This window comes from Trachymyrmex septentrionalis, unplaced genomic scaffold (genome assembly GCF_001594115.1).
Source record: "Trachymyrmex septentrionalis isolate Tsep2-gDNA-1 unplaced genomic scaffold, Tsep1.0 scaffold37, whole genome shotgun sequence".
NCBI classification, from domain to species: Eukaryota; Metazoa; Arthropoda; class Insecta; order Hymenoptera; family Formicidae; genus Trachymyrmex; species Trachymyrmex septentrionalis.
The window spans coordinates 9721319-9737159 of record NW_017305536.1 but is presented as its reverse complement, the minus strand read 5'-3'; the positions used below and the strand labels follow the sequence as shown (position 1 = coordinate 9737159).

At 40.3% G+C, this 15841-nt stretch overlaps 1 protein-coding gene across 4 annotated transcripts in view; it reads right to left on the bottom strand.

The window, feature by feature from the left end:
- The window catches only part of LOC108750706 (homeobox protein homothorax), a 386843-nt gene that overhangs the window by 364372 nt on the left and 6630 nt on the right, over positions 1–15841 (bottom strand). For all 4 annotated transcript variants that reach the window (XM_018490374.1, XM_018490376.1, XM_018490373.1 and 1 more), the window contains 2 exons: positions 10397–10656; positions 2474–2615 (listed from right to left, as the gene is read on the bottom strand). In XM_018490374.1, coding sequence (XP_018345876.1) covers positions 2474–2615; positions 10397–10656 — 402 coding nt within the window. The remainder of the gene's footprint in view (positions 1–2473; positions 2616–10396; positions 10657–15841) is intronic.

Below are 15841 nucleotides of genomic sequence, written 5' to 3'. Positions count from 1 at the left end.
GATATATATATATATATATTTACATATAAAGAAAGTCTACACGACTGCCAATTTCTACTTTGATATTCTACGAGTTTAATCACGAAACTAACTTCGACGCCAAGAGGGAAAAAGAAAAGTATTCGAGTAAAAAACGGGATCATATTGAGGCGATGTACACGCACGGCATCGTCGCGGAATAAACGTTCCGTAGTCATAAGCATTATTTTTCGCGCGTTTTGAAACGCACCTCATGGTGCGCCTTATTAAGATGCAAATATCACGTCAGTTTTGCAATGCTGCCGGGTATCTTCGACGATATACACCAGAGTGTAATAACGCGTCGACGATGCTTCGTAGACAAATAATATAGAAACGCGAGAGATTCGCGATTTTTACGCGAGTCTCACCATGTTTCCGTTTCCTCTATCGAGGAAAAAAGAGCTGAAGAAAAAGACACGCGCTTTCGATTATCTCGAAAATCTCGATACGCCGGAAACTTGGAGCGTTTCTTATCACCTGGTGCTTTTCGGCATCAACAAGACAAAATAATGTATACATACGGGTCGTCACTTTATCCTACCTCGCGCCGAGGCTTAACTCTTATCGTTATCTCAGCATAGCGTTGCTCAAAGCCACTGCTACCGTATTACCGACACCCTATATTTAGATGTAAGACTCGATGAAGTTCTTTTTCTTCCAGCGATAATAACGCGAAAGTGAGCGAAATTGAAAGCGAACGTAAGTCATTCGCAAAATTCTTATGATCGTACATCTGTTATGCAACGATACTGCTAAAGCATTATCATCTACTACCTTGATTAAGAATTCGAATTAATGATGCATCATGCATAATATAAAATCCTACGGTACCGTTTATTCAGTCGCATAATGCCACATAAATACCACGAAAATAACTGGAGGTTACAGCTATCTAACGGTGCAACGCGTAATGGGTCCGATACCCTTCAATCTAAATGTGCTGAATTCGTTTGCATCGCTTCACCATAAGCAAACGAACGTGATAACATTTTTATTGCCCGTTCTGTCGCCTCAACTTAATATGTCGTCGTGAATGCTATATTTCTAGAAAATTACGTAAAAAGAGAAAGGGGGGGGGGGGAAAGGGGGAGAAAAAAAAGCAGACAAAAGTGAATTTTCTTTATTACAAACGATACTTCATTCAAAATATCATTTTCGATTTATTTCCAACTCTAATCACGTTTCTCATAACAGAAAAATTGATTATACCCAGCGTGAACCGAGAGATTACATTCGTCCGCGCGCTACATATCGTACAGTTAAATATATCAACGCTTAGTTACAAAATTAATAAGTCATTAATTAGTTCAATATCTTTGAAGTAGAGCACTTTGAAACGCCCCTGAATAACAGGAAGAAAACGTGATACTTTCAAACATGAAATATTCATTCTTTTACTTTCCTATTATCGAATGGCAGTTAGTCGTTCCAACCATGTATATCACGTTATCGATGCAAATGTCTGTGGCGGGCAGAATTATCTACAGAAAACACGCGGAAACTCGCACATACTGGACTGGTATACTTTCCGAGACCTTCGAATAGACCTACGTGCGCGATCTGGCACGCAGACGGCAAAATGGTATGTTTTAAAAGGTCCAAATCGTTTCACGGCATGCGGCCCCATGGGCTCTCGAGTTACCTACGCGTGTCCTTGGGGGGACCTGCCTCAGGTGAGCCGCCTGAGAGGGAAAGGAAAAAATAGGAAGAGCGAAGAGCGAGAGAAGAGAAAAAACGCGAGCGAGCGGCCGAGTCTTCTGCTCCGTAGCTAGAAGCGGAGGCCCATATACCCAGGCCTTAAGTCTCTTTCAACGGTAATCCTAAAAATAAGTCCCACGGACTAGGCAGGCTTTCTTCTTCTTCTCTTCCAGGCTTAAGACACGCTAGCGAGTCTCGTGCGTGGATCTACTGTTTTTCGGGACGGAGACGAAACGCCGGCTCGGCCTCCTCGTGACTCATGCCGAGACCCGAAAATCCCTCCGGGACATTCTCTCACGGCAGAATCGTGCGACAAAGTTCGCCAAACGAAATAGCTAGATTTTCGCCAAAGATTTCGTCCAAGGATCTTTCAAAACATACCGAGGAATTTTTGAAGCAGCTCACAATTATAACTGTTACCGACTATACTTTAAGAAGGTTCTTTTTTTATTCTTAAGTCGCTCGAGTTAAGTCACTCGGTTTGCAGGTAAAAAAATATCATCTCGATCATACACGGTCATTTGTTAATTGCCCATGTAAATTTGATTTCCAAGAAAAACTACTTTCCATTACTTTATATTCTATCAATAAATTCATAAATCTGAAATTGTGTGAGACAACAAGATTACACACAGCGTAAATATAAATACCCACGTCGAATAAAAAGGGCTCGCCAATGCGACACATACACATACATATATCTATATCCATACATACAATCTTTCTCCGTGCATTGAATATTCTGTAAACTTACTTGTTTTGAGAAAACGGCAATGTCCTCGTTGAAGCTCTCTGACGAACAAACGTCACCACCGGCCACACCGGGCTCGCGCGGTGTACACGTTGCCAACTCGCACTTTTCGAATATGAGCGCGAGAAGCGGGAACAGGGGGTGTCTGAAAGAAGAAACGGGAGAATGTACGCTTAAAGTTATCTTTATAACGGGAATAAGTTGAAGATGCGCGGCAGATACGCGCGCGTTATGCTAACGGAGCGTGTACGGCCGCGCCGTTTCGCAAAGCAGCGCCGATCTCGGTAAGCATGCTAATTAACGCTGCAATCTTTCGAGCAGTCCTCTGGCCGACGACGCGACGGCTTCTGGCCCGATTCATCTCTGCGAAGAGACGATAAATTATTATCCGATCCTCGCGATATTACATAACGACGTTGCGTCGGCCTTTCGCAACTTGCGCGAAAGGAGGCGCGAAAATCTCGAACGGAACAAACTTGCCGTTCACGAATGTAATTAATTGCGATCGATATAATTAGCAGATCGCGCGTGCGTGTAGTAAAGAAATATACGCAGTAATAAAATGCTTCTTCGTGACGACAAGAGTAAATCTTAAAACGATAGAGAAAGAGAGAGAGAGAGAGAGAGAGAGAGACTAATTCATATCCTAGGCCTACCCGTCGGCCGAAGAGGTCGACTCTTCGCGAGTGTTCTGGATGTCCGTAAATAGCGTTTCTCGAATCGTCGAGGCGTGGCCCGTGCGAAAAAACGATCTGAATCGACACAAAGTCTCGTCCGCACGGCGGTAGACCGGCGGCACGTTTTTCTCTTATCCGCGTAGCGTTTTTCTCTTATCCGCGCGTGACCGACGGGGTGGGCCGCCTGTTAGCGCTACGAGGACGCAATTAACTCGGACAACCGTGGTGGCAGAAGAAGCAAAATCCGGCGTGAAGCGCTTAACCGAAAAGCAGGGGACTACTTTACTGCTATCCGCGTGGAAAAAAAATCATTCCGACGCCCTTAATACAACCATTAGATTTCGCTCCCTACATTTTGTTACGCGGAAGAAAACGACGCGTTACGCACGGAAATCCAAGACCGATTAGCTAATTACGAATTCCTCGTGTGCGTATTGTATACATTCCTATGTGTTACATTGACATTTTTCCGCTCGAGCGCGCAAAAGAATTTTTTCACGCAAAATAATTTTATACTTAATTTCCTGTAAGAGATATCTATCAGCAGTAATGAAAGAATACACACAACTATTACTATTTTTTCCCTGTAGCTCAATTTATAATTTATTCGTCATTCGTGAACACGCGTATACTGTATATACGCATATCCCGAAACAAATTGAATAATGATGAAGAATAATCGATAATAACGAAGGAAGGATGGATCTCTCTCTCTCTCTCTCTCTCTCTCTCTCTCTCTCTCTCTCTCTCTCTCTTGCCAATAACAACCAGAGCAAAATAACACGTTCGTGTGTTCGTGGAAAATCGCAAATTCAATGGAAAGGGCATGCTAAATAATGAAAACGGTCGCAAATCGGTCTTATTTTCCGCTAAGATAATTTCGACTTACGTTTACGTCATTACCGTGATAAATCCAAACACGCCATCTAAAGATACCACTCAAAATTTAACTACATTAATAACAAATCGGTACAAGTCATTTAAATTAAATTCAATTAATTTGTTTTTCAAATAAAAAAGAAAGGCTAAACATAAAATGACTACATTGATGAGTAACCGTATTTATAATTGAAACCTAATAAAAAATGCAAAGTGTTACCAAAAAAGGATTATTTATCGAGAAAGCAATACTCGATAAAAAGAGGGAGAGAAAGAGAGAGAGAGAGGAAGAAGAAGAAGAGAGGAGGAAAAAGAGGAAGAAGTTGTCGTACCACTCGATACGACGTAATATTCCTTTATGCGTATAAGCGCATGTTACATGTAAAGTACGGTTACCAATGCAGCATTAGGAGGATAAGATAAGATTAGGCTGGTGCCTGTGCAACATCGTTGCAATCACGATCTTAATATCGCTATTTAAAGCTGACACAATGAAAAAAAAAGTCTATGACGCTCTGGAATTATTTATTTGCTTATTCATTGAATATATAACTACTTTGTTATAACGTGCCTACGTGCTAACAGAGAAATTTTTTCAGTTTAAAGTTTACATTACACATTAAATCACTTGTGTATATGAAATTTAACCTTAGTGCAAAAGACGGACGTATTTACCATTGCAGCTATGCAAATGCAACTGACGTCATTTTTGAAGTTAAACGAAGCTTACATCAACTTCTAATTTGCGTTCGTATCATTAACATTTTACTTTAGAATTTGTCAAACGATCAGTCGCATGTAAATTAGAGACACAGGTGGACAAGAGGTGATAAGAGTGTACATGTAATCTAAATACAACCCACAAAGTAAATTTCCACAAAACAACGCGTTTAATTTGTATGCGCGTTTATTTCGGATGACTGTTACCGAATGCAGTATTCGCAATTGACAGTGCTATCCAACAAATTACGCACAACTGTCTTAAAATGTCGCAGCAGCTAAGAAAATCCCTCAAACACATTCGATCGTTTTTTTCCTTTATCTCTTTTAAAGCACCTCGACGATCTCAACCCAATAATTAATAAACGGAAAAAATATACATATATATAAAATCTGTACTTTAAAAAAGTTTTGCAAGTGAATAAATCATTAAACGTCGCCTACATAACTATATTCACTATATAAATAGGCCCTACCATTCTATATGTATATTATTGACATTATTGTATATACGAGATGTATGACGACGTAGTCGGTTAAAAGTGACCATTGACACGGATTTTTAGCTCGCGGCTCGTCCCGTCCCACGAGGTTATACAATTTCAAAGACGGCGATGAAACCCTAGAGGGGTCTCGGCCCTCGAGAGGTTCAAGGGAGAGAGGGGGAGAGAGAGAGAGAGAGAGAGAGAGAGAGAGAAAGAGCGGCGCGAACGTGGTAGCCGCCAAGGTGGAGGCGTTGTGTGCGCATGGTAGCGGGTCGCGTCTCGCGGCGTGGCGGACATAAAACGATTCGGAACGAATTTCGACAAATTGACGTAGCCGCCGCGAGCAACGTACTCTCCTGCGCGCCAAGCCTAACCGAACCGACCACCACACTGAACGCGAGAACCCGACCAGGCGAAAAAAAGTCCCGTCGACTTTACCCCTTTCGCCCGCCGCCACCGCGGTATAGTCTTACCTAGAAGTCTTTCCTTGCGTTTTCTTTTCCTTTCCTTCTTTTTTCGTTTTGTTTTGCTTTCCCCTCGTCCATATCTCTATCGCCTCTACTTGCCGCGGGTTCCTCCTCGGACTCTATCCCCAGCACTACGGACCGTCCACCACCGGCTAATCGATTTAACGCAATGTCGCGCGGTAATTGTTAATTTAGATTTTTCGCCCGCTCCCAGCCGTATTAAAAGCTCTCCTGTCTCCTTCTTATACCTCTAATGAGATCCGAAGATGGCAAACGCGATTCATGAGATCGTTTTCGAGTAGATTAGGAAACCGTTTAAAGACCTTTTTATTCGCACGGAATACAGTATGGTAATTTGTTTCTTTTTCCTTTTCCCTTTTTTTTTTTTCCTATAGCGCAGAATCCCGCGAATAAGATTTGTAATTCTCAACGTGTGCGATCTCACCGATCTCGCTTAGTGGCGTAGCATTTTCTCAGGCCTCGCGAGGCCAATCGTGGAGAGATGCCACCACAGTTTCCCCTTTTATATGACGCGGTCAGGAAAACCATTGAGTGCGTTACGAGCCGCGATTGAACGTGGCGGTACTTAAAGTGCACGTTTCTTGAAAACGCGGTCGCGCGCGGCGCAACAACAAAGTGCAACGTCGATGACAAACGACGGGCAGAAACGAGGTGTCAGAATGACGGAACCGCAAAAGGTAATGATATGATTGGCCCGTTGTACGCTGTACGGGGGATGTTTGCGGTTTTGCGGTTTCCGCCCCTCAAATCGACGCCTCTTCCCTCTTTTTTCCTCCCCCCTCTCTCTGTCTCTTTCTCTATGCCTCCCCCGCGCTCTCTTTCCATGTCTCTTATTGTTGCGCGCAAACATCGTCAATTTCACGCTTTGCCGCGGTTTACTAAAAAAAAAAATAAAAAAAAAGCGCATGGCTTAATCTTGTTAGCGGCGGTGAAATGATACATACATAATTATTCCAAATGGCTGTAAACTTATAAAAATAACCGCTTTTAAAGCATTCGGACTAATTAATAATTTCTACAAGACTCGTTGCTTGTAGTAGGGAGTTCATTATTAAATAAATTCGGGATGTTTATCAATCAAGTCAGATAATGTTTTCACGCTAGAAAAAAATTTTCAATGAAATCTATTAATTTTCAGTCCAGAATAAATTTTATGATATAAGAGACAAAAGAAATAATCGTTTCGAAATTTCATTTTATTTTTTCAATTTGTAATATATTACTGTTAAGGGGATTCTAAAATCTATACTTACGAAATAGTAGTTTCGCACAAACTAGTTTGCACGAAGAAACAACATGAGCGGGAATTCTTTATAGAATTGAACTTGGACATTTAATTGAAACGTTATTAATGTTATACAAAAGTTTATGTGTATGTGTGTGTGAGATATACTTGTTGATGTAATAGATGTAGTGATATGTCCAGATATGTCAGTGACGTGTAAATCATCTGTGTCCTACTTACTATGACTTATCGTCTTTAGAATCCCCTTAATTAAATAAAGAAATATAAATAATATAAGATTTCTCCGCAGCTTCTAAAATCTTTACATTTTGTAAATCATGAGGCTTTAAGAAATTTTCAGAAAATTACGAACAAATGCGTCTGTACGTTTCTTTTACGAATTACTCGTCCCATAGAAGATGACAACATTCTTTCGTAGGATAGGAAGCCAAAGTTATATCAATGAAATCGCCAATTGTGAAAACAATATCTACAGTTTTTATTATTTCACCGATCGATCGAATAATTGAATGCTTCGATAATGCTTCTCCATCTGTCGAACGATAAATTGTCGCTCGGATTTGCGTAAGACTCGCGAGACGTCTAATCCGTAAACGACCCCTTGCATAAGCCGTCAAGATTCCAGTGATTGGTTAGTTTCATCTTCAAGCTACATCCGGTTCTTACATAAAACTTTACTAGGATAATCTCGACGTCATGAAAAAAAGACTATTAGACACAAGATTCCTTCTCCATATTATTTGAAACGTTTATGAGACAAAGCCATATTAAATATGCTACTGTACAATACTTTTTAATTGCTAAATTAGGAGAATATTGAAAAATACGTATGTTATTATTTAAATATTATTATTGAAAATTCAGCAAAAAGCGTATAATAAATAAATAGTATAATGAATAAAGCAGTATAAAAATATCGTGTGTTATTTGTTGCATTATGTAAAAAAGATTTGTAAAATATATACCTCTATATTCTTATTTTATTGCAAAACGTCAATACGTCAGTAAGATCCATCTTTATATACATTTATGCAACTTGTTTTAAAAATCATCCTGTACGATGAAAAAAAAATGCATTAAGATGTCCCTGACTTTTTTCTCTTTGCCGTGCCTCATTACATTCGAGCATGAGCAGCATCAATCTCCTCGCACGTGGAAAGCCCCGCTTTAATAGACGAATTAATCGACTCGGATGAAACATGGGACAAAAATGGCTACGGCCTCTGCAATTGAACGACTCAATCCGATCTTGCCAAAAGCGTATTCTATATAAGTCGGTATACATTGTACCTATAGACGCGAATATTTTTAACATACGATCTTTTTCTCCGTATGCAGCGGAAAAAAAAAACATACACGGCATAGTGTGTGAGGTCAGAAATATATTTTCGAAAATTAACCCAAATGAAAAAGAAGAATGTACATTTTTTAAAAGATTCAAATTTCGTATTGAAAATACTCACTGTTACTTATTCCTCGTCAAGTTTTCGAAATAAAGAAAATTAATTCAAAATTCATTCCAAATTTCTCTTCGACGCCCTTCAATCAATCCTCCGAAATAACCTGAGACGTAAGATATCGCTAGAGTAGATACAATAGAGAGGAGTAGGGGAGTTTCCTCAACACAACGCAACGGGCGTGCGTACACGCACCGAAAGCGCTTGTTCTAGCGCGGTCGGCGAGGCTGTTCCGAGAAAGTTGTGGAATCTCCCGTTCGGGTCGGACCGGGGCACACGACGAATGGACAAATTACAGGGTGCACGGAATAATGAGGCTCCCGTTCTAGGACGTAGAATCAGAAATCGGGGCATCTCGCGGCTATAAATCACGCGGAACACGGCCGCCGCCGAGCCGCTCCGTAAAACGGCCAATTGACGTGTTTCAGCTTGGTACGGACGATGCGCGTGGCACGAGCTGCTATACGGCTATAATGATGTAGAGGAAAACAAATACAGGTATCTTGAACAAAATATATAAATGAGAAATAAGAATAAAGAGAAATACTATACCTACGTATCACGATATGCGATAATAGGGGGGGGGGGGGGGGGGGTTTGTTTTTTGCACACACTCTCTATACTTTCGTGTATACTTTATACGTGTAATTTTGCGGTAATTTCTTATTAAATTTACATATATATTGCCAGCGGGCTCGGGCGAGAAATTTGCGTATAAAAACGGTATAACGTATTGTCGCCACGGAGAAACGGAAAGTATCGTTAAGCCGGGGACAACTCGTTGAAACGTGGTTATCTCCCGAGTTAACCATATGGTAATGATATTCTGTCCGACTTTGCGATGTATCACAAAAACGATATCGCGCGTGATACGCGGAAAACTGAATACGCTGCTTCGAAATGTAACGTCAATATTATGCGTGATTGAGAATCCTATAATGACTGTCTTAAACTATCGATACATTGTCTTTTGATATTTCGGTAATTTAGAAGCCAGACCGGATATTTTACACGGACATTTTCTTATTCGCAATATAATTTCAGTGCACAGACTATGTATATACGGTATCATGAAATAATCAATAGCATTCTTGTATTTTCTTAGTAACATAAATTATTGATGTCATTAATTCTCGAAAATGATAGACATTTTAAATCGCTTTTCAACTTACATTTATATTTATTCCGTTGTGACATACTACTATTTAACTCAACGTGCAAACATCTACCGTTTAATAATAATCTAAACGCAAAAATATTTCTATCTAAAATAACACAACTGTAATATCGAAACGTTCTGTGAATAACTTTACAGATATACCGATATACTTATTCTCGATCTAGCAACTCCATCGCCAACCGGAAAGAGAAAGAAAAAGGCCACCTTCCTTTCGAAAGCGCGGGAAGAAATCATGGCGATCTAGCAACGGCTTGTCCTTGTAACTGGGTAGTTGTTGAGGCAGGTCGAGTAAACCGATTCAGAAAATCAAACGGCCACGACGAATTTATGTGCATTTCAAGTTTATCCGCCGATATTGCTCTCGCCGCACCTGTTTCTCGCCGAAACATCCCCCCGCTTTGGAGAATGGAACATTTATCGACACATACTTTTATGTGCAAATTTGACGAGTAACGGTAGAGACAGATTATAACATAACAGATTATAACATAATCATCGGCGATTACCACAATTATTAGGTGTTGCCGTGCACTTGTATTCAAACCTATATAAAGTTATACCGTAATTGAAGGATCGCCGTAATGTCAGCTAAAGTGTGCATAATATATCGCGATAGCTGTATTTAGAAGACTACACGACTCTGTTCGTTATCACCACGCAATAATACTCGTTTTACTGATCGGCACCGCATTGCGCGACACTTTCGACACGTCTCCCTATCCGATATATCCGATAATGGAAAGTATATTATACATATATATATATATGAGAAGAATGCAGAAAATCTCACTCACCCGTATATGGCGTCCTTATCACGTTTGTGGACATCGGGCACCGCGGAGGCTGCGGCCGCGGCTGCCGCCGCGAGAACGTGTTGTGGAGGCTGAGGAGGAGGCGGTGGATATTGGGGGTGGGCTGGACCCATCCCTCCCAAGTGTGGGCTATGATGGAGACCGGGAACACCGCGGGCACTACCATGTGGATCGTATAGCCCTGCGCCTCCACCGCCGCCACCGCCCTCGAGGTAACCCCCGTGCAGCCCGCCATCATCGTACTGCAAACCAAAAAATCACAAAATTATACGAATTTTACAAACTTTAAACGAGTATAATATACTTATTTATATACTCGTATATTTACCAATGCTTTTTCTTATTCAAAGATACTGTCTGTCAATAATAGTACATACATATATATATATATATATATATAGGTACGTTCTCGATTTAGATATCAAATACTTGAAATGAGATTGTTACAGCTTCGTCTACAAACTTAAAAATATTGCTTGCAATTATCTGTGCTTCTTAATATCGTAATCTTCGAGTTTCTTTCCTATTTAAATATAGGCACTGTGTATTCTGGCGTTGGCTCGTAAATTTAGAATCGCGCGTTTATAACGATTGACGCAAGGACTCGGAGTGCATACGTGAATAGAGAACGTTCAAAAGGTGACACGAGAATCTACTACTAGAATGTCACGTCTTTTTTTAAGCTTTTTTTTCTAATCTTGTAACAATCGTAACTTCACGACTTCAAGTTCGTAAAACAAGCATCAGCCGGCGTTTCTAAGAACAGTAAACTAACATGCGTTTTATAGTTATAGTATCTATGCAATGTTGCAGTGCAATTAAATTTCAGAAATGAAAAGTTTTTATGTACACATCACACCGATGTGCGTTGAGCGGTTAAAATACAACTTATCATTTTTAACCACTGTTAAAAATGATTAAATATATAATGCGAAACAATAATTCAGTTAAACCTATTAAAAAATATGGAATTTCAATAATTCTTCGAAAGCGAGTAATTAATTTTAATTCTTGCTTTTAACTAAAAACTCCATTAATTTATCAGATATTTCAAAATGTAATCTATCCTACTCATGAGACAATGGAACCTTATTGTACAATCACGAAAGAGAAAAATGCTTCTAACTTGATATTTCTATTTTCAAAAGACACTAACACTTATTGGAATTTTTTTCGTGGAATCACAATTGTCAACTTTTTAACTTCGTTACATTATCACTGTGAAGGAAAAAGATAAGATTTAATCATCGTTGAAGAAATAATTAATTACGTACCGCCGTACCGACCGGTAATAAATAACCGCGTATTTCAATTACGCTTAGCCGCACTGACCTTCTAGAATACAGCAAAAAAAAGGGTAAGGCCTGGTGATTTCTAGCAATAAAGTTTTCGCGCAAACCTGATGGATGACAAACAAAAGTGCACTAATTGTCGGATAAATTCGAATCTTGTGGCATATCGATAGAACAGAGAGAGAGAGAGAGAGAGGGGGGGGAAGGAGAGAGAACTTGATAGGTGGAAACCTGGAGACTCACTTCAATCGATCGCGATCGGTTGGTCGGTCAGCCGATCGAGAACGGAAGCAATGATTTTCCCGGCGTCCTCCAAACCGGCGGCTTGTCACGTCAGTCTGCACGGGAACGAAAGCAAGCCGATTATTATCGCTAATTGCTTAATTCTAGCGTTGGGCTCGGAATGCCGCGTAATTTCGTCGCGAAAACAAGAACCGGCGGGAATTTGCGATTATCAGTCGCAGCAAGTGGGAATATGTGTTCGATACAATCCGGAAGAATGCAATTGCGTCCGTTACTCAAGTACGTTACTGCGAAGCAATACTGTAAAAATCGAATTGCGGAAACGATCTGCAATCCGCGTTCTGCTTAATTTCATTCACCTTTTTGGCGCAATTCGCTCCTGAGAACGATGAGAAAGGTATACTACTCGACATCTGTTTAAGTAGAGGGAAAAATATACCGACGTAATCTGGAAAAAAAAAAACAAAAAAAAAAGGCGATTGTAATTGTTTCCAATTTCTCTCCGCCTTTCACCCAATTTGATTTATCTCGCGCTGAATACGGAATTCAAGATTGCGATGGAATTGCGAAAATAACGCGGTGCGAATCGAATCGCTTGCTATTACACTTGAATTAATCCGACACGCACGTTAAAGTTGCTCGAACGATCCATTTCGGAGCGGAGCGCGAGTATGGCGCGTTGAAATTCGCCCTTTATTCCAGCTGCGCACAACACGTCCTCGTTTTCGTATCGCGAAAGTGCGGTGATAAGACGTTCGCAAAGAACCGAACAAAGTACTGAATTAATATGTCCGATATCTCATTGGCGTTTCTCGTATATTTACTGTGCAACTTTCTGCGGGCTGCTTCTCAACTTAATAAAGCCTGAAACCTCGATTTTCAATATATATTAAATTAAAGACATTTCAGCGTACTGCAGATATTTTGACCAAAAAAAAAAAAGAAATTAAGTACATTTGCCTTTTTCACAACTAAGATGTAATGCTAAGCTGTAGATGTTATTTGGGACAGTTATATTTTGTAGAAATAATTGTGTGCAATATTAACACATGATAAATTATTTTTCAGCCTTCACGAATATTTCCACTTTGCGCTCTCTCTCTCTCTCTCTCTCTCTCTCTCTCTCTCTCTCTCTCTCTCTCTCTGCATACAGATAAAATTTGCACTTATCCGAGAAAAACGACATAAAAGTGATTCTTGTCTGGTAGCGCGCGAACATGTCGCGTCTAGAATGCGAAATTCTCTGAACTGGAGGACTGAAAAAGGCTGCGGACAATAATTCACCGTCACGGCAGTATGAAGATATCACTCGACGTGCGAGCGGAATATCTTAAAGGGTAGCAGGAAGAAGAAGCGGGGTAAAAGGTTGTGTCTCGAGACGCGACCATGGACGACTCGCGACAAACGTCTACCGACGACGAAGCTCGTCGTTACGCTCGTCGTCGTCGTCGTTGTCGTCATCCTCGTCAACGTCGTCGAGAAGATTCGCGACAAAGCCGGTCCGAGAGAACGAGCTCGCGCGCGTCATATACAATACAATCGCTATTTGCAGACGGCGTTAATTTGTGACCGAAACGAAGAAGTTACAGTGCGACGTCGCGACGATGTCGAGCTGTCACGTAGACGTACGAGCAATGGACCGCCTTGACATGGAAGATATTTCCGGAAATGGTGTGGGAAAGAGAGACAAACGGATTTTTACTTTTTACACAGTGAACCTCCCCCCAACTCCCCCCCCCATCCCCGGTTAGTCTCTTTCTCTTTCTGAAATAATACATTGTTTCGCTCCTCTCTCTTATTAAAAGCAAATTTAATTGAGTTAATTCCTTCCGAGCATCATCAATATTATATTACCGCTGTGAAATTAAGTACTTAACAAATGTCGCATGTATATAAAAATTCATACGGCCGCTTAAGTGCTGAATTATGTCGCGCTCGTTGGTCTCGGGCAAAAATTGAATAATGCATCCTAGGGTTAATATACGAATTTGTCCTGTCACGGGGATTAATGCAAGACGCGAGAATCCCGACGTACGTATGGAAATGACGTTTTTGCGTAAACAGCGCGGAGCCGCTTCGGTTTCGCGCAGCTGTAACCGGCTCGGCAGGCCGGCGAAGAACCGAGGGAAATTTAGCAAAGCCTGACAAACGACCGCCATTTATAAGTAGATAGGTCAAGGCGAGCGCTTAAGCATCTCGGTATAAATTGCGAAAGAAAAAAAAAAAAAGAAAGAACGCAGAGGGAGGAGGCGGGGGAGGTAAAAAAAGACAAGACGTGGCGTATTCGCCTGCTCCGCGATACTCGTGTGCGTTGCGCGCGATTATTTCTGGGTGAAAATATAAATTGGCAGAATACATCGCGAGAGCCGGCGGATCACTGAGAGAATTCAGAAAATTGCCGAGTGATGAAGATGCCGCCGTCGGCGAATTTTGCGAGCCGACGAAATAAACACCAATATAATCCGACAGCATTGATCCTTTGTTCCTCTCTTTCTCTTTTCCACTTCTCTCGTAACATTTTGCCTCGATCTTCGCTGTACTACACACAGCCGGCCGGAGTTGACATCAATTCGTAAAATCAATAATGTATCTCGTACGAAAAAAAAAAATATCAGAGACGCAAAAGATATCCCACCGGGCTATTAATTTCTCGTGCGAGCAATGGCGATGTAAAAAAAAAATCTTTCACCATGTGAAAGATTTTCGAGGGAAAATAAAATTCGCCTTTGGTATCTCCAGGGTTATCACTTTCGACATGTAACTTTAGCAAAATAAATTTTCGCACAACGCTATTTTTATCGAGAGAGCGTTATTTTCACATTTAATTTATATACTCTTTTAATCCGTTGACAAGAAAATAGAGCCGTCGGTATCATCAAGATTTCGCAGAGAAAAAGGCGAGACTCTCGATGCCGTTTGACGGCGTCGAGCAAACTCACTTCGAAATCGGCAAGTATGTTCGCGAGCTCTTCACGTCAGCCATAATGTTTTATTTCGAAACAAACTTTTGCGTCGAAATTTTCATTTGACATTTAGTGTCGGCATAAAAATAAAACTCGTTCACCAAGGGGGAGGAGCCGCCTGGCGTCAAATATAATCGAGATAGATTGATTATTATTTAACGCGCCAAATGACAATTTACAATTTATAATAAAAAATTTGGCCGATAAGCATCGATTGTCGATATTAAACTATTTAAGAATGCTTTGGCTGTTAATATCGTATAGAGAGAGAGAGAGAGAGAGAGAGAGAGAGAGAGAGAGAGAGAGAGGGAAAAGTGTATCGCCGGGATTTTAAATGAAAATAAGAAAAAGTAAAGAAACGCTCTTGTATGTATATCCGTATCTACTTTTTTTGTAATCGACATTAAGGTAAATTAAAAAAACATTGTGATATCATACTTTTATTCATATATAAAAGACATTATTCCCATTTCTTTTTCTTTCCTCTACTACTTTTCTCGCATACGATTACGCGATACATAAAGTATAATTATTATTACACACGACGGTAATTAGTTTCCTTAGAAATTCAATTATCTCAAGCGCATGGTATAAAATCAGATAGAATTCTCGTAAGCTCGCGCCTTGTTATCTTTCGTATCGCTTCTTTCTTCCTTCTCTCTTTTCTCATTATGTTAGAATAGAAAATCCAACGATACCAATCGTGGTAGTGCAAAACGTGCAGTTAACTCTTACATGCTCACGCTATTACCGTAATTCTAGTAAGACAAAACGTTTCTTCATAATGACAATTATATTATAGACATTATATTGTCTACTTTGTTATATAAATATAAAGCGTTCTCCTTGTTCCGTTTTTAAAAATACACTTTGGCGCTTTAACAAACTTCTCACACACTTTTTCCTATTGCAAGTTGGTAAATTTAAAC